Source organism: Nipponia nippon, unplaced genomic scaffold, assembly GCF_047370975.1.
Source record: "Nipponia nippon isolate SJK-2023a ecotype South Korea unplaced genomic scaffold, ASM4737097v1 scaffold_17, whole genome shotgun sequence".
Lineage (NCBI taxonomy): Eukaryota > Metazoa > Chordata > Aves > Pelecaniformes > Threskiornithidae > Nipponia > Nipponia nippon.
In genome coordinates this window covers 2,964,453-2,985,396 of record NW_028262333.1, presented here as the reverse complement: position 1 = coordinate 2,985,396, position 20,944 = coordinate 2,964,453, and the positions used below count along the sequence as shown (strand labels likewise).

Here is a 20,944-nt window from a genome sequence, read left to right as displayed (position 1 = left end):
ATAGATCTGTGCTTTTGTCTGCAGAGATAAACACATCTGTCCTCATTTTGGCTGGGATAGAGTTAATTTTCTTCCTAGTAGCTGGTATAGTGCTGTGTTTTGGATTTAGGATGGGAATAATGTTGAGAACACACTGATGTTTCAGTCGTTGCTGAGCAGTGCTTACACTAAATCAAGGACTTTTCAGCTTCTCATACTGCCCTGCCAGCGAGGAGGCTGGAGGTGCACAAGAAGCTGGGAGGGGACACAGACAGGACGGCTGACCCAAACTGGCCATATGGCTATTCCATACCGTATGGCGTCATGCTGAACAAAAAACTGGGGGGAGTTGGCCGGGGCGGGGGGGGGGGGCGGGGCACAGCTGCTGCTTGGGGACGGGCTGGGCATCTTTCATTTTCTCAGTCCCTTTGGCGGCAGAGTACAGGCCACAGTTTGCTTTCACTTGGAGGGGCGTCCAGTACACCTGGAATCGACTGCCCCAAGGGTGGAAACACAGCCCCACCATTTGCCATGGACTGATCCAGCCTGCGCTGGAACAGAGTGAAGCTCTGGAACACCTGCAATACACTGATGACATCGTCATACGGGGCAACACAGCAGAAGTTGTTTTTGAAAAAAGGAAGAAAATAGTCCAAATCCTTCTGAAAGCCAGTTTTGCCATAAAACAAAGTAAGGTCAAGGGATCTGCACAGGAGATCCAGTTTTTAGGAATAAAATGGCAAGATGGACGTTGTCAGATCCCAATGGACGTGATCAACAAAATAACAGCTATGTCTCCACCAACTAGCAAAAAGGAAACAGAAGCTTTCTTGGGCGTTGTGGGTTTTTGGAGAATGCATATTCCAAATTACAGCCTGATTGTAAGCCCTCTCTATCAAGTGACCTGGAAGAAGAACAATTTCAAATGGGGCCCTGAGCAACAACAAGCCTGTAAAGAAACTAAATGGGAGATAGTTCAAGCAGTAGCCCTTGGGCCAGTCCGGGCAGGACAAGATGTAAAAAAATGTGCTCTACACCACAGCCAGGGAGAAAGGTCCTACCTGGAGCCTCTGGCAGAAAGCATCAGGGGAGACTCGAGGTTGACCCCCAAGGTTTTGGAGTCAGGGATACAGAGGATCCGAGGCCCGCTATACTCCAACTGAAAAAGAGATATTGGCAGCATATGAAGGGGTTTGAGCTGCTTCAGAAGTGGTTGGTGCTGAAGCACAGCTCCTCCTGGCACCCCGACTGCCGGTGCTGGGCTGGATGTTCAAAGGGAGGGTCCCCTCTACACATCACGCAACTGATGCTACGTGGAGTAAGTGGGTCGCATGGATAACACAACGGACTCGAATAGGAAACCCCAGTCGCCCAGGAGTCTTGGAAGTGATCATGGACTGGCCAGAAGGCAAAGATTTTGGAATATCACCAGAGGAGGTGGTGACGCATGCTGAAGAGACTCCACTGTATAATAAACTGCCAGAAAATAAGAAATATGCCCTGTTCACTGATGGGTCCTGTCGCCTTGTGGGGAAGCATCAGAGATGGAAGGCTGCTGTATGGAGTCCTATACGACAAGTCACAGAAACTGCTGAAGGAGAAGGTGAATTGAGCCAGTTTGCAGAAGTGAAGGCCATCCAGCTGGCTTTAGACATTGCTGACAGAGAAAAGTGGCCAGTGCTCTATCCCTACACTGACTCAGGGGTGGTGGCAAATGCCCTGTGGGGGTGGTTACAGCAATGGAAGCAGAGCAACTGGCAGCGCAGAGGCAAACCCATCGGGGCTGCTGCATTGTGGCAAGATATTGCCGCCTGGATAGAGAATCTGGTTGCAAAAGTATGTCACGTAGATGCTCACATACCCAAGAGTCGGGCCACTGAAGAACATCAAACGAACCAGCAGGTGGATCAGGCTGCTAAGACTGAAGTGGCTCACGTGGATCCGGACTGGGAACAGAAGGGTGAATTATTTCTAGCTTGGTGGGCCCACGAGACCTCAGGCCATCAAGGAAGAGATGCAACATAGAGATGGGCTCGTGATCGAGGGGTGGACTTGACTATGGACACTATTGCATGAATGTAAAACAGGCGCTGCAATCAAGCAAGCCAAGCGGTTCAAGCCTCTCTGGCATGGAGGACGACGGCTGAAATATAAATATGGGGAGGCCTGGCAGACTGATTATATCACACTCCCACAAACCCGCCAAGGCAAGCACTGTGTGCTCACCATGGTGGAAGCAACCACCAGATGGCTGGAAACACATCCCATGCCCCATGCCACCGCCCGGAACACTATCCTGGGCCTTGAAAAGCAAGTCCTATGGCAACACAGCACTCCAGAAAGAACCGAGTCAGACAAGGGACTCATTTCTGAAACAACCTCATAGACACCTGGGCCAAAGAGCGTGGCATTGAGCGGGTATAGCACATTCCCTGTCATGCACCAGTCTCCCGGAAAATCAAACGATACAACGGACTGTTAAAGACTACACTGAGAGCAATGGGTGGTGGGACGTTCAAACATTGGGATACACATTTAGCAAAAGCCACCTGCTTAGTCAACACTAGGAGATCTGCCAATCGAGCTGGCCCTGCCCAATCAAAACTTTAACATACTGTAGAGGGGGATAAAGTCCCTGTAGTGCACATAAAAATATGGTGGGGAAGACAGTCTGGGTTATTCCTGCCTCAGGCAAAGGCAAACCCATCCGTGGGATTGATTTTCCTCAAGGACCTGGGTGCACTTGGTGGATAATGCAGAAGGATGGGGAAGTCCGATGTGTACCTCAAGGGGATTTGATTTGGGGTGAGAACAGCCAATGAACTGAATTGTATGATGATAATTGCTGTATAATACTGTATGTCATCACTACTATGGTTGTTATATGCCATATCAACGGTATTACAATAAGAATCACCCAAATTAATGAAGAATGAACTTTGATGAAGCCGAGCAAAGTGCAGCGATGATAGAACCAGACAAGCGCAGCGGTGAGGGAACCAGAACTGGCTTCAGCATGCAGCAATCCAACACCACACACCACCTCTCCCGCCCTGAAGGACTCCTATGACAGATGGAGCCCAAAGTCATGGACTAAATGAACTCAATGAACATTTTAGAGGGCTGGCCCATAGACTAAGGGAATGATATCTGTGTGCATATATCAAAAGATAGGAAAGGTGGCGGTGATTAATTGGGAATTATTGGAAGGTGTGGGACCTGGGCATGACATAGATGGTATAGAATAAGGGGTGGATGCTGTCCTGGTTTCAGCTGGGACAGTATTAACAGTTAAAAAAAATTAAAAATTAACTGTTAAAATTTTAAAAACTGTTAAAAATTAGCAGTTTTCAGCTGTTAATTTTCCTCTTAGTAGCTGGTATAGTGCTGTGTTTTGGATTTAGGATGGGAATAATGTTGAGAACACACTGATGTTTCAGTTGTTGCTGAGCAGTGCTTACACTAAATCAAGGACTTTTCAGCTTCTCGTACTGCCCTGCCAGCGAGGAGGCTGGAGGTGCACAAGAAGCTGGGAGGGGACACAGCCAGCACGGCTGACCCAAACTGGCCATATGGCTATTCCATACCGTATGGCGTCATGCTGAACAAAACTGGGGGGAGCTGGCCGGGGGGGCACGGCTGCTGCTTGGGAACTGGCTGGGCATTGGTCAGTGGGTAGTGAGCAATTGCATTTGCATCACTTGTTTTGTATATTCTTTTATCATTATTATTATTTTCCCTTCCTTTTCTGTCCTATTAAATTGTCTTTATCTCAACCCACAAATTTTACCTTTTTTCCGATTCTCTCCCCCATCCCACTGGGGGGGAGTGAGTGAACGGCTGTGTGGCGTTTAGCTGCCTGCCAGGTTAAACCACGACAACATCAAAGGCATTTTGGTCTGTGTGCCAGTGCCACCAGTATCCCCGTTTGGCAGAGATGGAAGCTGGGATGTGCTCTCCGTTCCCAGCATTGGGGGAGTTCAGCCCAGCTGGGGGAGCAACAGGATCCATCTCCTTCCAGCTCGGGGAGCCCAGGGCCACATCCAGACCATAATAAGTCAGCCCCTGGCTATTTGCTCGGGGGGCTCAGAAGTGGCTGGTGGGGACTGAAGCACCCCACTCACAGTGCATCGTTGCCAGCACTGTTCTCCTTGGGCCACGCGGAGCCAGGGGGGTGGCCAAGCTTCACTGGTGCTTTGCTGACAGCCCCAGACCTGCTCAGCTCGAGAGGGAAAGCTAAAAGGGGAAAGAGGTCCTCACACAGCTGGCCCGACAGTTGATATTCACACAGTGCTTTGAAACCCACAGATAAAAGATTTGAGACACGAAAGTCTGCCACTGCCTGTTTGTCATTTGGTGTGGTTCCTCCCTGCCATCACACGTGCAGGGGACAATTTTCAGCAGAGGCGAGCACAGCCTTGCAGGAAAGATGCCCAGCCCGGAGCATCCCTGCCACTGACCCGGAGCAAGCGAAGCCTCTCCCCACCGTGGCGCAAAACCTCCAGCACGTCAGCGTGGGCTCCTCCTGCCGCCTTCAGTTGCACAAGGAGCAAATTTGCACCCCAGTGTTGGCTGGTCTCCAGTTTCCTCCTCCCGCTTTGCAGCTAGCCCCCCCCCTTTTTTCTTTATCTCGCCCCAACGTAACGGGAGAGTTTCGATCCTCTCTGCAGCCTCTGAGCCATCTCAGACAGCCCAGCTCCAGGCTCAGCTGGGCTTGCTCTGAGGGGGCTCACACCAATTGCAAAGCCAGGCTTGCGCTGGGAGGAGCGAGTGACGGAGTCAGGCCTCCCGGCATATCTGCAGCAGAAAACCGCTCGGGAGGGAGGGTTTGCACATGGCAAACAAGCAGCAAGAGCCCCGAAACCTTAATGTTAGCGAGGAAGGTGACGGTAGCACGCAAGGAAGCAGCAGCCGGAGGCAGCAGGCGTCCCACACCCATCTCTGTGCCTGGCACGGCTTGGTGGAGCCCGACACATTACGTGCCCACAGTACAGCTCACTTTCAGCATTTCAAATTTGCCGGATGATAACCTCGGTGTCTGAGTTCAGAGCTCTGATCCCACCCACTTGTGCCGCCTTCACAAACTGAGCCGCGCACGCCGGGGGAAAGTTGGAAGCAGCACAGCCACCGAGGGCTCCCACCTGATCAGGAGCTGCGAGAGAGCAGCACCTTTCCCAGGTAAAGCTTTTGCCTTACTTTTTGCTCAGTCGTTAAGCTGGTAAATCACTTTCTAGGTGAGATCTCAGAGGGTTTGGTGGGTCCTCGCTGAGGTTAGGGTGTGCTAAGCACCCTGCAATGGGCCACCCGGGTCAGAGCAGGAGGGTGTCGCTCATCGGACCCTTGCACTATCATCATCCTGCTGTGCAAAGGCCAGTTTGGGGACTTTTGCCGGTGGGGACCGCCGGAGCCGAGAACATCAGGGTCAGAGAGGGGATATGGGTGGAGTGTGCCCAAGGCACAGAGGCAGAGCCCTGACCTAAGCATTTGCAGGTGTGAAGCGTCTCTGCCCAAGCAGCCTCCTTGTGTGGTTTGCTGCTAAGCCAACTTCTTGCATCGAGCTGCCCAAGCCCTTTCTCTGAGCACCCCAGCCCCTCCATCCAGCCCTCCGCACCCTGGCAGCTGGTGGGCATCTGCTGGAGCACAGGTTGCCCCATTTGGGGGCACGGTTGGCTCTGTGGGGCAGGGTACCCCCAAGCTGGGCTGTAGCACTGGCACAGGAGGGGTGGGTGGTCCCCGGGGTTATGCAGTGCCCGCTGACCCCCAGCCAGAATAGGCTTTGGCAGGAGGCTGAACCCTGGCACTTCTGCTGGGAACTCACGCAGCTCCACGCATCCCCCTGAGCCTAGCACCTCTGATTTCAGTTTTGCCTTTCCGGGACACCCTCTGCAGAGCAAACTTTCGAAATGCTGGTTTCCGCATAGCGCTCGGGTTTGCTGCTTTCAGGGATCATGAACTCCCTCTTACCCACAGAGCCCTCTTCCTCCTGGGGAGCATGATGGGGGGCTGGTGGCCGTGATGGGAATTGTGTCCTGCCTCCCCCAGCCCCTCTGCTCACACCAGAGGCAGTAATTGCTGCTGCGTATCAGTCAGGGTTCAGTCTGGGATGGGGCAGACAGCACCAGGCTCTGGAGGACACCAAGGAGCAGGGACAAAAGTGTCCGGGGGGGGCACAGCCAGGCAGGACCCCGGGGTCCCCCCACAGCCCCAGAGAGTTTGCAAAGGGGCTCTGCAAAAAATGAGACTGCAACTGTCTGCATGCACCTGTAAGATCGCAGGGTAAGCCATGTCTACCCACCCAAATGAGGGCACCGGGCACCTTGGATGGGCAAGCACCCACAAGCAGCAGCCCTGCCCCGGGGAGCAGAGGGGAAGATGAGCAACTGCAAGGAAGAGATGGAAGCAAGGGAGCAAAAGCTCCAGCAATGGGGTTCACCGAGCGCAGAGGCATGCCGGGGGATGCTACGGGGTGCAGCACCGCATGGGAGGCGTGGGGAAGAGTACAGCCCTTGCAGAAAGGCCGCTCATAAACAAGAAACAACCCCACAACCTCACCAAAGCCTTCCACGGACAGCAGGGCAAGCTGGTTTCTACCCCACTCTCACATATGTCCCCTCTCATGTTGCTTTCAAGCCCCAACTTCAGCAAATTTGGTCTTGTGAGGCAGGCTCATGGCTCTGGCACGGGATCGAAACAGCCCTTTGCCAGGGTCCCTGCAGCTCCCGGCCCTGCCCATTCCCCCCATCGAACCTCAAACACCCTCTTTCAGACCAGAAGAAATCCCCACCCTCCTGCCTATCTCACAGCCTTGGCTGAAGTACCTCTCACAGCGTGCCCAGATGTTTAATCTCTGGAAGCACTTGAACGTAATTTTAGAAAAAGCCATGACGCTCCGCTGCAAGCTCTGCAGGGCCAGGGAATTTGCTTTGCTCCTAAGTGACTTCTGCCAGCACTTTGCTCGGAAAGAAGCTTACACAGGAGGCGGAGTGACATTTCAGGTCCCCAGGATGGAGCTAAAATTCTTCATGCCGAGCTTTTCCCAAGCCCCCAACCATCGCTGTCGGTGCCCTTTCGGGTAGCGGGAAACACTTCCCAAAGACAGGCTGCCGCATTCAGGCTCTCACTGAGTGCTCCTTTCTGCCCATGTATCCGCTCGTGGTGCCGATGTACCTAGGCTTTTAACAGATTTTAAACAAACCTATTATACCAGCAGTAGAAGCACATGAACGGCGAGCAGCAAATGTATTACCTATGGTGCTGGAGCAGGCGCTGCATCCCATTCGTCTTACTGCAAAAGTGTACAAAGTGCTAGAATAAACGATGCTGAAAGATGGGGAGGAGGAATAAAAGGGTAAAATGCAACAGAAATTTCCCATGGATAAATCACAGCCCCCTCCCCAGAGGAGATAATTGCCATTTTAAATGGGAACACAGTGGGTCAAATGTAACATGGGCTGCAACAGAGCAGAAAATATCTATCCAGGCAGGAGAAGGCAGGAATTACTATGAGAATTGTAAGGAGGCTAATGGGGAGACGATAGTACATTACAATGGAAGGATCATTAATGCTCTGGAGAAGGCTATTAATAGAGTTCCTTAAAGATCAGCCTAAAGATAAAATTTATGTAATGGTTTTCATTAGTGATTTTGGCTCAGAAAATGGGAGTTTCTCTAAGAAAAAAATGTACTGTTGAGAAACTTGGGAGAAGTTTTGAACTGGACAAGAGACTAAGTATGCAGGAGAAGAACCAGAGGATCCGAAAATCGACAGAAACACAAGGGGCTGGCACAAGTTCATACACTTAGGGACTAACAGCAAAAATTGCTACTCTAAGCAGCTGAAAACACCATAGAAAAAATATCTGGCTTTTAGGGAACCCCAGGATGACTGCAACAAAACAAATGCAATCTGACAAGTCTTCACAGCAGAGATAGCATCCATCAGAGCACCAGCACCACTGGAAAAGGCACTAAAAGGATGACCCAGAAGTGATGCCCTGCTCTGGTCCCTCACTGTCAGGAGGGTGATTTTGAACTAGGAACAGGTCCAGGCTGTGTTAATGAGGATAATCAGGTAAATGTAAAAGCTGCCTGGTGAGACAGGGCTGGAAGGGTATCATTTATTCAGGCTATTGCTAGAAAGGCTGCCATGGGAAACAGCTGCCTTGCTCATACATCAAGGAGGAAATGAACTCGCTCTGCCAAAACACAACAGGAGCAGAGGACACAGGACCTGGTATTAAAGGTGGCTGCAAGTGACCTGGGCAGAAAACCAGGGGCAGATGTGGAGTCCCAGAGGACCAATGCTCCAGGAGAGAGCCCCAAGCTGGGCACATCGCCCTGGGGACTGGGCTCCGACGGCAGCGGGCTGACCCCACAGCCCCCCAGGCTACACCAGCCCTCCAGCCCGCTTTTCCTACAAAGCCACATCCGGAAGCTGCAATCGCTCGAGGGAATGTTTCCATGAGATAATTTGGCCAAAGGGTAAGGGAAAGTCTCTCACACCCCCACCACAGTTAGGGTTGCAACATCCCGCGTCTGAGCTGGCAGGCGGCAGGTCCTCTCCCATCTCCTGGAGGAAGAAAGTCCCACGGGTGTGCAGGCAGCCGAGCCCTGCAGCCCACGTGTGCAGGGAGGGTGCCCGTGCCTGGGCTTTGAAAGCAGCCGAGAGCCCAGCTCTACCCGGGCTCCTCTGCAGGGATGGGGACACCTCTGTCCCCTTTGTTTAGGGACCCCTGCTCCTTCCTTCCACAGCTCAGCCCAGTGGCCCCATATCTCACTTGGAAACACTTTCTAATCCCTGCCCAGGGGTGGGGGGGAAGAAAAAGTGATCATTTCTTGCCCTGAGCTAATTAGAAAAAGCAATAAGAAACAAAACTACTGGCCAGGGCTGCAGCACAGGGCTGCACTGCGGCGGGTGCTGAGCACGCCGACACGGCCGGAGCTGGGACCCGCCAGCAGAGCCTGAGCCGAGCCCGAGCTGAGCCCCAGCAGAGCCCACGTGAGCTGCGAGAGCTGGTGGCGGGAGCAGGTTGTTGATGTGTGGTGAAGCAGCCACGCAGGAGGCTGCGATCCACCCACAGCATTTTCTAAGTGTGCTACTCCCCCTATAATTTATCCTGCCATTTCCACATGTCGGGAGCAATGAAAAAACATCCCTTTCACTTGGAAATACCCTTCTCTGAGAACAACCTGTTCTCGTCATTGCCGTCAGCGGGCAGGCAGCGCTCAGCTTGTTCCACGCTCCTTTTGTGCGCGAACAAAGAGCTTTCCATGGCAAGAGTCTGCACTGCAGCAGGAGGTGAGGAACCGCTCCGCATGCTGCCGCCGCAGCTGAAAGCAGCACATCCCTCTCCTGACAGCCTTAAGCCCAGCACCCAAATTCAGAGGGTCCCCTGTCTGGCAATGAGTTTGCTCTGCTCAGCAGAAAGCTTCCCACAGGCCAGTTCATCACTTGTAATTCACTTTCAATTCCTTTAGAAGCAGCAGGGCTGCAGGTATCGTCTCTAATCTCACCGGTCCAGTCCCCACCGTACAGCTCCTGGCAATCAGTGGTTATTTACTCATGCAGTCTCCCCGGTATAGTCTCCCTCTTGGCCCCCATGCCTTTAACGTTCATTCAAAGACATAAACCAACTGAAGAGTATTTCAGCCTGCTCCACATCGTTATCTTGCTCTTGCAGGGTGAGTTTAACTTTCAAATCTCACCCCTGTCCTCTGCCAAGGCTGGACCTTTTCTTTTCCTGGAGTTTCTTCTGTTTGCTCCATCTCTGCAGCCTGCTGCACCCTGCGGAGAATCAGCTCTACCTTCCTGCACAAGCCTGTGCATCGCCAGGGAGGGCTTTGCTCCCGCTCCATGGGCTGCGGAGAGCCTGGGGAGCTGGGTCCTGCACCACCCACGGGGACTGGCACAGCTCTCCCCCACCAGCACATCGGGGAGGGTGGGGAGACCCATCACCTCACCTGGGAAGTGCATCGGGGGAAAACCACAGCTACAGCGCAGGCAGTTGGGCTCCTCAGCCTCCTCTCTCTCTCGTCCCTGCAGTGCCTCAGTTTCCCTTTAGGCGCCTTCCCGACATGGGTGTTGCTTGCAATCACACAGGAATCGAGGCCCCTTTGAATCTAGTAGCAGTGGTCCTGGAGACCACTGTAATCAGCAGCCTAAAGCTCTTTTGGAGGTTTAGAGAGGACTGCTGTGTTTCTGCCCTTGCAAAATACAGCTTTTTGTTATTTACATCCAGACAGAAAATAGTCATAAAAAGTAAGCCTACAAGGGATGTTCTCCACTCTGTGTCCCTGTCCCACAGCAGGAACAGCTCCATCCAAACTCTCCCTGAAAAACAAATCTCTGTGCTGCCCTTCAGCTGCTGGGAATGGGACTGACAAAGCTGTCAGAGCCCTTTCCAGCCACCTCCTCTCCCCAGGATATTGCGCCTCCGATAAATAGGTTCCTCTTTCCCCCCAGGGCCCTGCGCAGAGCGAGGATTTCCCCTCCAGGCCGCAGGAGCCAGCGTGGTTGCTGACAGCAGGGACCCACACAAGGCCTGAGCTGCTGCAAAGTGTAGATACAAAGGCAGACTTTAATGACATAGCCACAGCCGAGCTTCAGAAATTACGTAGTGGTGACTAATTTTGCTAGACTGCGTAAGAAAATTGCACTGCTTTCTCAGGAAAACACTTTCCTCATATCCTCACAGTCCTCATTTTTATCGTAAGCTTGTAGGAACTTGGTGCCTCTAAAATCCCTGCCCTTCTCTCAACAACCCTGCGTTACGTGGGCACCCCTGGGGCTGGGAGAGGCCGGCTGGCAGGGATGTGTGCCTAGCTGCCAAGGGAATTTCCAGTTCAGGTTTAAGTGGGCTGAGGCATGCAGAGAGGTGCAGACGCCCCATTTCTGGAGAGGTTTGAAGGGCAGCTCAAAGGACCTTCGCCCACTGCAGCTCTGACTTGGTGCTTTCTTTGCAGGTTGTCCTCGGGAGGTGGCAAAGCTCTGTTCCTGGCTGGAGCACTGCTGATCGCTGTTACCAACCAAACATGCAGAGCGCGTGAGACCCCACAGGACCTGACCCCATGGTCGCTCAGAGGAAAGGAGAAGGCAGGAGAGGAAAAGGGAGCAGTTGAGACCCACCAGCAGCTGCCGCAGGCGATCAGCTCCAGCACTGAGCTCCCAGATGTGAGCAACGGGCACAAGCGAGTCGCAAGGCCACCTCTTTCCCTAGACTGTGTCATTCCTAGCATACAAGGCTGAACACGTGAGGTGACTCTGCAATGTTCTCCAAGGTCACTGTAGGCCCAAGGTCGCTTTGGAAAGGGCTCTAGGGCTGCCTGGTAGAGGCTCACTCCAAGTAGCTTTGGAGCCAGTGGGAGCAGGACTGCTCTATCCATGCAACTGCACTATGGATCCGTGTTACAACCATACAAGTTCTCAAGAAAGGATGAGCTTCCCCCTGCAGCTGCTGGTCGGGTCCTGCCTCACCATCCTCATCGCGATCACCCTCTTGGGTAACATCATCGTCTGCCTGGCCATCACCCTTGACCGCCGGCTCCGCAGCTTGACAAACTGCATCATCGTCTCCTTGGCCATCACTGACCTGCTACTGGGCCTCCTGGTGCTACCGTTCTCTGCCTTCTATGAACTCGCCAAAGAGTGGCCCTTCGGCAGCACTTTGTGCAACATCTACACCAGCCTGGACGTCATGCTGTGCACGGCTTCTATCCTCAACCTCTTCATGATCAGCCTGGACCGCTACTTTGCGGTCACCACCCCACTCCGCTACAGCCAGCTGGTCACTCCCTCCCGAGTGGCTGTGGGTTTGGTTGTTATTTGGACCGTTTCACTGATGGTCTCCTTCCTACCCATCCACCTGGGCTGGAACGCCAACGGGACAGCAGTCCAAGACACAGTCCCCAACTGCAACAAGGAGTGCATGCTGGAGGTGAATACTGTGTATGGACTAGTGGACGCCTTGCTCACCTTCTACATCCCTTTGGTCATCATGTGCACCACCTACTACCGGATATTCAAGATAGCGAGGGAGCAAGCCAAGAGAATAAACCATACATGGTGCTACAGCAGCAACGCCCCCATGCCGCCCATGGTGAAAGAGCACAAAGCCACCGTGACACTGGCAGTGGTGTTGGGAGCATTCATTGTGTGCTGGTTCCCCTATTTCACAGTGTTCACGTACCGGGGGATGTGGGGGGACAGCAGGGTGAAAGGCACACCCATGTCCATTGTCCTCTGGCTGGGTTACGCCAACTCAGCCCTGAATCCCATCCTCTACGGGACGCTCAACAGGGATTTCCGAGTAGCATACCAGCACTTGCTGCACTGCTGGAGGACTGGGGGCCCCAGGAGCTCCCGCCTGCCTCCTGTCCAGAAGGCCCAGTCCAGGGGCAGGAGCTGCAGGCAGGGCCAGGGCAAGCAGGAGGGTAAACCCCTGAAACTGGAGATGAAGAAGGGGATCTTGCTGACCGATGAAGCCCTCAAGAGGTAAGAGCCTTCTTACATGTAGGGCTTTGGTGGTAGGTCCATCCCCAGAGAGGAAGGCAGAGGTGGGGACCCCAAGTCGTCCATGAAATTTTAAGCAACGAGCCCATGCCCCAGCAGGAGGTCGTTGCCCAGACAACTCCTGCTCTTCATAGCCACTCAGAAATTCATCACCACCAGCAGGGACCCAGCTCAGGTCCCTCCGTGCTGGCAGCACAGGTCCAGCTGCTCCAGCTTCACCAGTGGCTGGCCACCACTGCAATCACTACACATTCACAGGGAGCACAAAACGTCCCTGGCTTTGCTGGGTAAGGGGGACACTTCTGCCACCAGAACTTGCTGTACAGAACAGGGTGCAGCTATTAGCCGCGACTGCTCTCAAAAACCGGCCGTGTCCCACTCTCAGGTGGCAGGCAAAGCCTGGGCACGCAGCAGAGCTGTGGAGAGCTTGGGAAAGGCGACTGCCCAGCACAAGGTGGGCAACAGGGTGTTAGCCCTGGGGCACGGAGGTGAGGCACCTGCGGTCAGGCTGCGAGTCCCTGCCGTGGCCAAGATCTGGCTCAGAGGGGCTTAGCAGTTTCCCTTCCCGGCCAAGCCACACACCCTCAGCATTTCAGCAGCCCGTTTACATCAGCAGCAAATTCAGCCAACAGCAAGTTCTATTCCCATCTATGGAAAGGAGCAAGAATAGCCAAAATTAGGTTGACAAATGCTTTTAGAAATACAAATACCCATGTAAAAGTTAGAGCCAAAAAATCCCTGGGTGTCACCTCAAGCATGTGATGGGGATCGGGCCCCTCGGAGGGGTGCGGGTGCAGTGAGGGAGCAGGATGGGTGCAAGGCAGATGAGCTCTGTGCCCAGCTGTGGCACTAGTCCCCTCCCTGGCCACCCACGTCCCCGCAGGGCTGGGCCACCCGCACACTGCCTTGCCCAGAGACATTCACCCACGTGAGCATAAGGAGATCAGAGAAGCGTGCTGTCTGCCACGGTGCAAACTGCTGCTCCCAACACTTCAAACTAACTTCTAGGTAGTGCCTGATAAGCAGCCCAGAAACTTTCCATCCATAGATAAGGAGTCCTTTGACTCCCTATTCCCAGCGTGCCAGCAAAGAAGCCGCACTCGTGCTTTCCTGCGGCACATGCCCTTGATCCTGTCCCAGAGACACAGTCTCAAGTCACCAAAAGGAGAACGTAAGGAGGTCATCCAAAACGTGAGGTAGCCATCCAAAAGGCTCAGCCGGCATCGTGCCTCCCCTGGGGCTCAGATGTGACTTTACCCAAGGCAGAGGGGCAGCTTGGGGCAGGGGAGCCTGCCCCAGGAGACACAGGGGGATGGATGAGCGCAAATAGAAGACCCCGGCTCCTGGGGCTGCCTTTTCAGCTTCTGAGGAACTAATAAAGAATGCAAAGGTATAGCATTTGGTAAACATAGTTGCAGGTGTATAAAAAACATATGGAGAACAGGGGCCTGTCATGGTAGACATGCTTCTGCAAACATACAGAGATGAAGAAACAGCTGTGCTGTTTATTCACACAAAAGTGCAGCTCCTGGGCAAACTGGGAGCTCATGCACGGGGGCTCTGCAGCTGGCCAGGGAGAGCTGGCCAAGAGGAACGGGCTGGCAGGACTTGTCTACGCAGCTGAGAGGGAGAAGAGAAGAGAAGAAAAACGTCAACAACTTCTCAAAGTGCTGCCTTACCACAAAGGGAGAATAATGAGATGGAGGGAAAGAAAAGGGGAAGAAAAATGGGTTTCTGTTCCCTGGGCGGAGGTCAGGGTCACTGGAGCCTGCCTCCTCCTGGCTTTCCCCTTCCCAGCTTTCCCAGGTAGACAAGGTCCTTCCTCCGGTTCCCCAGAGGGCCTGATCCTGCTATAGGAGTTGCATCCAAAGCCCACGCCGGGGTCAGTGGCAGCCAGGGGACCTCCATCCCCAAACTCAGCATGAGGGTGCCCCGTGCCAGCAGGGCTTGGCAAAAGCCCCAGCGTAGGGACCCGGCGCATGGCTCCAGACCATCCTCACCTCTGCGAGGTGAAGTTCCCCCACCGCTAAAATCAAGCCCAATGAGTATCGTAGCTGGATTTGCTCCCAAGGGTGCAAGAGGTTGGAGGGCAAGCGGCAGCCAGTGCCACACCAGCACACAGGAACCATGGGGAAGCGAGAGAGGAAGACTCAAGCACGGGGGTGTTTCTTGACCTTTCTAAATCCAGAGATCTCCTCCCCATCCTACGCAGCACCACTGCTGTGGTTTCTGCTCGCGATCAGATAAGAGTTGCTCATGCACCGAATGATCAGTTATTGCTTTTACTTTCTCTACTTCTCTTTTTAGCCTGCTCACTTTCACAGAAATGATGCACTAAGGATCGCGTGGGGCCCCTTCCAATGCCTTTTTCCATAGTCAGATATGTAGACATCTGCTGTTGGCAGATGATCTGGATCAACTAATACTACACAAGACAGGTGGGCACAGGATTTACCTGTACACCAAAAGCCTGGCAGCCAATTTCACCCCAAGCACGAACCAAGCTGGTTCCTCTCCCCACTTCCCTTCTGCATAGTCTTCCCAGTTGTCTGTCCCAGCCACGTTAACAGAAAGACCAACACAAATCAGTCCACACACTCATAACCCCCCCATATAAGAAGGACCAGACCTGAGAAGAGCTCAGCTCGGAGCAGCTCCACAGGGTCATTCAGGGGAAAGCACAACAGGCAGTGTTTTGAGCCACTGCCCTTAATAACAATGTTCTTTCCTGTTATGAGGCATAGCGAAAAGACCAGCAAACAATAGTGGGAATACTGGAGAACTGCAGGCAGTCTCAGGGGTGTCAGGAGCAGGGACAGGGAGTCAGAGTCATCGCTGCTTTGGAAATCAAAACACCACAGGATAGCACCACAGCTGTTAAAGGGCTGGGGGCATTTCCATGGGTGAGGACCAGGTAGGGTGGAGAGCGCAGGGCCAAGCAGGGACTCGAGGGAAGACAGCTGCTTCTGTCTCCCCAGCAGGCACCAAAGAGGCGAGGCAATTCGCACAAAACCAGTAAAGGAAAGCACTACTTGGATGCACGACACCTGATGGACCTCAGGAACCTGCTCCACTGCAGTGGGCCAGCACCCTGAAGGGGAGCGTGCCAAGCACCGGGCATGGCTGTAGGTTGAGAGACCGGTCCCTGAGGTCTGGAGAGATGAAAAGCCTGAGAGAAGGAGCATTCCGCACTAACGGGGAGGTACCAGGCAGAAAACGCCAGGGCTGAGCGAGCAGCTCCACATCACCCTTTAGCACACACCAGCTGTGCTCAGGGCAGCTTGGGCCAGGACCGTGGCCACAATATATGGGCACAGAGAAGCCAGTTCCCATAGGAAAGAATCACCATCCCAGTCATGACATGCGTGTCATGACGTGCCTGCCCCAGCCTGCCTGTCCCGGCTGCCAGCCTCAGCGGGCAGATGCCAGGTAGACGGTACATAGTGCTCCACAGAGCAAAGCCAGGCTCGACCAGGCTGGCACCGACCAACTGATCTCTTCTTTTTCTCTCTTTTCCGTCTTGTCTATGTGTAATTTAACCCTTTCCAGCACCAGAGCTCTCCCGTGAGTCTCAGCCAGCCCACTGCCCTAGGACCCACATCTCCCAGCCTTCAACTCCTGGCTGCCCTCTTCCGAAATCCTGTGAGGTTGAAAGGAAAACACTCAATTTTCCTCAGGGAGAAACTCAACAGCAGAGGCAAGGGCTGCAGGGTGAGTATGGGGCCGGGGTCCCTGGGTGCAAACGAGGGGAGGGGGCAGCTCTCCCTGCTGCAACACCCACTGCATTTTCCCTGGTCCAGCCACCCCATCCTGATGGTACTCGGTGCAGAGGGTGATACCATCAGAGGTGCATCCTCTCTCCAGCACCATTTGCTCTCCAAACCCAGCCCCAAGCGCAGGGGAGGTGCACAGAGCCACGCACCCCCGGCTGCCCTGGGGGTGTGGGCTTACACAGCCGCCCTGCGATGCCCTGGAAGATGCCTGCGTCCTGCCTGTCCCTCCACACGCTGCAGAGGCAGCTGTGTCCAGACCGTGGATTTCCAGCACGCTTCATTTTCATGCAAGCCTACATCAGCTCCACATAAATTGCCAGCAGCTTTCGCGGGGATGCTGGCAGGGCTCCCAGGGTGAGGGGCTGATGCTGCACCAGGCATTGCCGCTCTCTCCCAGCGGTGCTGGGCTGGAGGACACGGCTGCCATGCATGGGGATGCCTCTCAGCTCTAGAGAGCCACTTTGTGCAGCCCTTCTCAGCAAGAGCCAGGCAAGGTCACCTTGACCTCCACACACTCTCCCTCCAATGCTGCATGCTGATAACCTGGGCTCTCCCGTATCGACTGTGCCCTGGAGGGGAAAATACAGTCACCCACATGCTGAAAGCTAAGTATACTTGTCCCTGCTGCACCTTGAGCGCTGCTAACCTTAGCCAAGGTCACAGAGACGGTGAGAGCTGGTGCTGCCTGCCCACATGTGTGGCTGGGAGGGAGCTGGGGCTACTGCAGGAGAGCGCAGGGCACCCCGCCCTGGGGCACAGCATCAGCCTGCACCTCTCGGAGGGACTCCCCACGAACCGCGCTGGAAATGCCATTGCCCATCAGCAGAAAGAGAACCAGAGGCTTGGAGAGCAAGGTGTTGGGAGCAGGGCAGGGCAGCGAGGTCCCCACGACACTGGCATGCCCTGCTGGGCTGCGAGTCCCTCGATGTGACATACCAAGGCACAAGCATCACTTAGGGAGGAGGTCACAGTGCAGAGGCTGCTCCCTGGAACAGCATCGCCATGGCCCCAGCGTGAAACCCCGAGCCTGGAGGGCTCGACAGCTCACAGCAAACCTCCCCGGGGCAGACACTCCCCGGCAACGCAGACGCAAGGCAGAGTCATCTCTGCTGCTGTCATTGCCAGACAGCAGGGGCGGAGGGGACACCAATTCCAGCTCTTCTGCTTCATACTTTCCCTCTCTGTGCTGCACATATCTTCCGAAACCCATTTAGTTTCCATGAGGTAAAAGCAAAATACCAGCCGTCCCCCTGAGAGATTGCTAATCTAATCAGCAGAATGAAGCAAAGTCGGTCTGGGGGAAGAGGTTTGCAGGAGATCTGAGGTTCTGGTGTGGCCACAGATTTCCTCTCTGCGCCATGGGGGTGGGGACAGGAAACATCACCTCACTCGGGACACCCACCCGAAAGAGTCCCTGACCCACTTGCAGCGGCGGGGAGAGGGGCCATGGGAGAAGGAGCACCCAGGAGCAGAGCACCGCCCATCCCAGGACACCTACTTCTATCAAGCTATTTGCAGAGGTGACAGCCCCGCCGCTGCTGGCTGATGCCAAGCGGATGGCAAGAGCAGGCAGAGAAAGCCACAAAGCAAAGTGATGTTACTCAGAGGGATGTCGGATGATGGGTCCTGGGGTGACGTGAACCTGCTCGGCTCTGCTCTTACCCACACTGGGGCAAGTCAGCACTCAGCATACAGCCGAGCTCTGCTGAGAGCATCCTTGCAGCATCACACCACGGTCCCTCCCAGGCACAGTGGGTGCATAATACAGCATCCCTTATGCTGGGGAGCATGAAAGGAGGGGAAAGGGACCCACCTGCACCCTGCAAAGCCATTGAACTCCCTCTCTGTTCCCCTGCAGGATCCCTGCTCTGGCACGCAGCATTTGCTCCATCGCCAGACACTGCTGCAGAGGCCTTTGCCTACCCAAGTTTCTTCCCAGGAGGGTGGTGTGTTTGAAGAGCCCTCGGAGGAGCTGCAGAAGAGCCTCTCCCCTGCCCCATCGGGGCCATGACACCTCCAGCATCAAGCCCCGGCACTGGCAAGCGGTGGTGCCCAAGGAGCTGGGTCAGGAGCCAGCACGTGCCCTCGGCAGGGTCGGGATGAGGCTGCCCTCCCCAGGGCAGTGGGTCAGGCTGAGAGGACATAGGGCAGGAGGAAAAGGGGCTGTGGTCAAGGTCTCGGTGCCAGACAGACCAGCCTAAGATGCAGAAGGGGAGCACAGGCACTACCCTCCTTTGTGCCCTGGCCAAGGGCCGTATCTACCCCTCGGAGGGGGCAGGGGCCCTGGCAGAGGGGCAGGCGATGTGGCAGGAGGGCTAGGCACGGCAGGTGTCGGCAGCCACGAGTGCTGGATGTCCAGGCACAGGACGCCCAGTCCTGCAGCACCCACACTGGGGCAAGCCTGCCTCCCACGCTGGGGAGGTTTGGGCATCATCGCAGTTGTCTCTGTGTCTGCTTCACACCCCCTGTCCCAGCCCCACTGCAAGGAGGAGAGATTCCCTGGAGACACTAAGCAGACGGGTTTTGTCCCCAGACTCTGCCCTCCCCAACAGCTCAACACTACAACTGCCAAAACAGGATGTTTCTGCACTGAGCCTGTGCAGAAGTCATCAATGGTATAAAAATCTATTTAACGCAGAGGGAAAATGAGGTGATTGATTTATTTGCTCTGTCCTGAGAAGAGCCTCCCTGTCCCCCTATACCCTGCTGTCCCATCCCCATCCCTCAGCTGGGACAGAGCCTGGCCACACACAGCACAAGCCCCCAGGACACGGGTTGCAGCTGCCCCGGACAGGGCTGGCAACCCCTGCAGAGAGCACCTTGCCCTGTGGAACCGGCTAGGCAATCCCCCCCTGGTCCCTGAGCTGGTGGGAAGAGGGGGGCAGCAGGCAGTGAGGACCAGGTAGGCCAGGAACGAACAAGGATCCTTTGCTGTGCTGTGGGGCAAGAGTTTTCCTCCTGGAATAAGCCTGACCCACATCACCCCATGGCACAGCGTGCTCATTCTGCACCCCACAGCACCCCCAAGGCACAGCGGGGGACAGGCAGACCCCTGTTTGCAGCATCCCCCAGTGAAGGGAGGGTGCTGAGCCCCCAGGCCAGCTGGTTTCATGTGTGCTGGGGCTCTGCCCGGGGAGGGGGAACGGGCGAGGGCAGAGCTCAGCCCAAGGTGCCCCTCCAGCTGCTCTGGCACATTCCTGCCCCGAGCTTCGGGGGTCTCCGGGCGGGTGGGGGTGCCTGGAAGGGGGTCCCTGCACGGGGCCAGGCCGGGGTGCCTGACACCCACCGGCTGAGTGTCAGGACCCGAGGAGCAGGGGCCGGCGCGGCGGCAGCGCAGGCTCGGAGCTCCCCCTGCTTGCTGCCGGCGACGGACCTGCGCGCCCGGCCCCACCGCGGGGCTTCACCCACCAGCACCGCGGGCTGGGTGCCCCCGAACACCGGGGCTGGGTGCCCCCAACACCCCCGGGCTGGGTGCCCCCAACACCCCCGGGGCTCGGGCGGGGGTCCCCTCAGGACCCCGCTCAGCTCCCCAATCCCCCCGTCACCCCCAGAGCCACCACAGCGTTTAGTTTCAGCTCTGTGGATTTGTCCTTTCTACTAATAATTAGTGATTGCAAAGAGCAAATGGCTTCCAGAGAGCACGGAGGGCTGGGTTGCAGCCCCAGCGCCCCACAGCACCCAGCCCGTCAGCGCTGAGCCCCACCAAAGCACCCCCAGGCAGGGAGAGACCCACAGCGAGGCGATGCCCTGGCAGGCAATGTCCCCTCCCTGGTCCTACCTGGCATGGCCAGGGGACAGGGAGTTAGGAGCGAGCATCCTCCAGCAGAAGGAGACGTTACCTCATCAGCGCTGTTCTTTGCAAAGAGGCAGGAAAGGAGTCGTCGCAGCAGAGGACCCATCTTCTCCAAACCAACCAGGCAGGAGCAGGCCTCGAATCGCCTGTAGCATCCACGCTTCACGCCAGCTCGGGGAGGAAGAACTGGCAAACACACACCCAAACCCCTGCCACCTATGATAACAATTAGAGACTTATCTAATTGCAAAAATAATTGCAATTGAAGTGTTTAATTACCATACTAAGCAGGAAGAGCCGCTTCCGACTGTTCCAGTAACACTCCCGATCCATCAAACAAGGTTTGGGGCTTGTTTGGGTGTTGGGGTTTTTTTTGATTATTAGATTGCAGCCCCAGGGGATGAAGAGATTTGCTAATTAGGGTCTTGGAGAACAGCTACCAATTCACAAACACTTGCTTTTAATTTCAATACTAACGAGGCTGGAAGGGGAAGAAATCCAAAATGCAGAACATCTGTGGCAGTTGCTGTCTGCAGCTTTGCCGCCCCAAGCCCCTGACCGGGCTGGCAGAGGCCTGACACCGCTCGGTGCATGGCCGTGACGTTGCTTCAGCACAGTGCAAGCACAGGCAGGGTGAAGCTGCCGCTCCAGGTCACTGCTGTCACCGCAGCCATCGTACAAGCTAATCCCAGCATCGATCATCTATCTCATCCCCCCAGGGACCATCGACCATGGTGGCTTTCTCGGTGATGAGCTAATCCCAGTCCCAGAGCAGCAGTGCCCGCTCCGGGGGAGCAGTGGCAAGAACTTCTCCAGGTGACATTTGGTTTTGTTTTCCCCTAAACGGACAACAAAAGAGAATTTAATTCTCTCTCCAAGCAGCAATTCTAG

At 55.1% G+C, this 20,944-nt stretch overlaps 1 protein-coding gene across 1 annotated transcript; it reads left to right on the top strand.

Annotated features, from left to right (window-relative positions):
- The first annotated feature begins 4,749 nt into the window (after positions 1 to 4,749).
- On the top strand, positions 4,750 to 18,906 carry HRH2 (histamine receptor H2). Its single transcript, XM_009472196.2, has 4 exons — positions 4,750 to 5,157; positions 10,942 to 12,469; positions 16,037 to 16,198; positions 18,119 to 18,906. The coding sequence occupies exons 2-3, from the start codon at positions 11,373 to 11,375 to the stop codon at positions 16,053 to 16,055; spliced, it is 1,116 nt and encodes a 371-aa protein (XP_009470471.2). The 5' UTR covers positions 4,750 to 5,157; positions 10,942 to 11,372; the 3' UTR covers positions 16,056 to 16,198; positions 18,119 to 18,906.
- Positions 18,907 to 20,944: the final 2,038 nt, after the last annotated feature.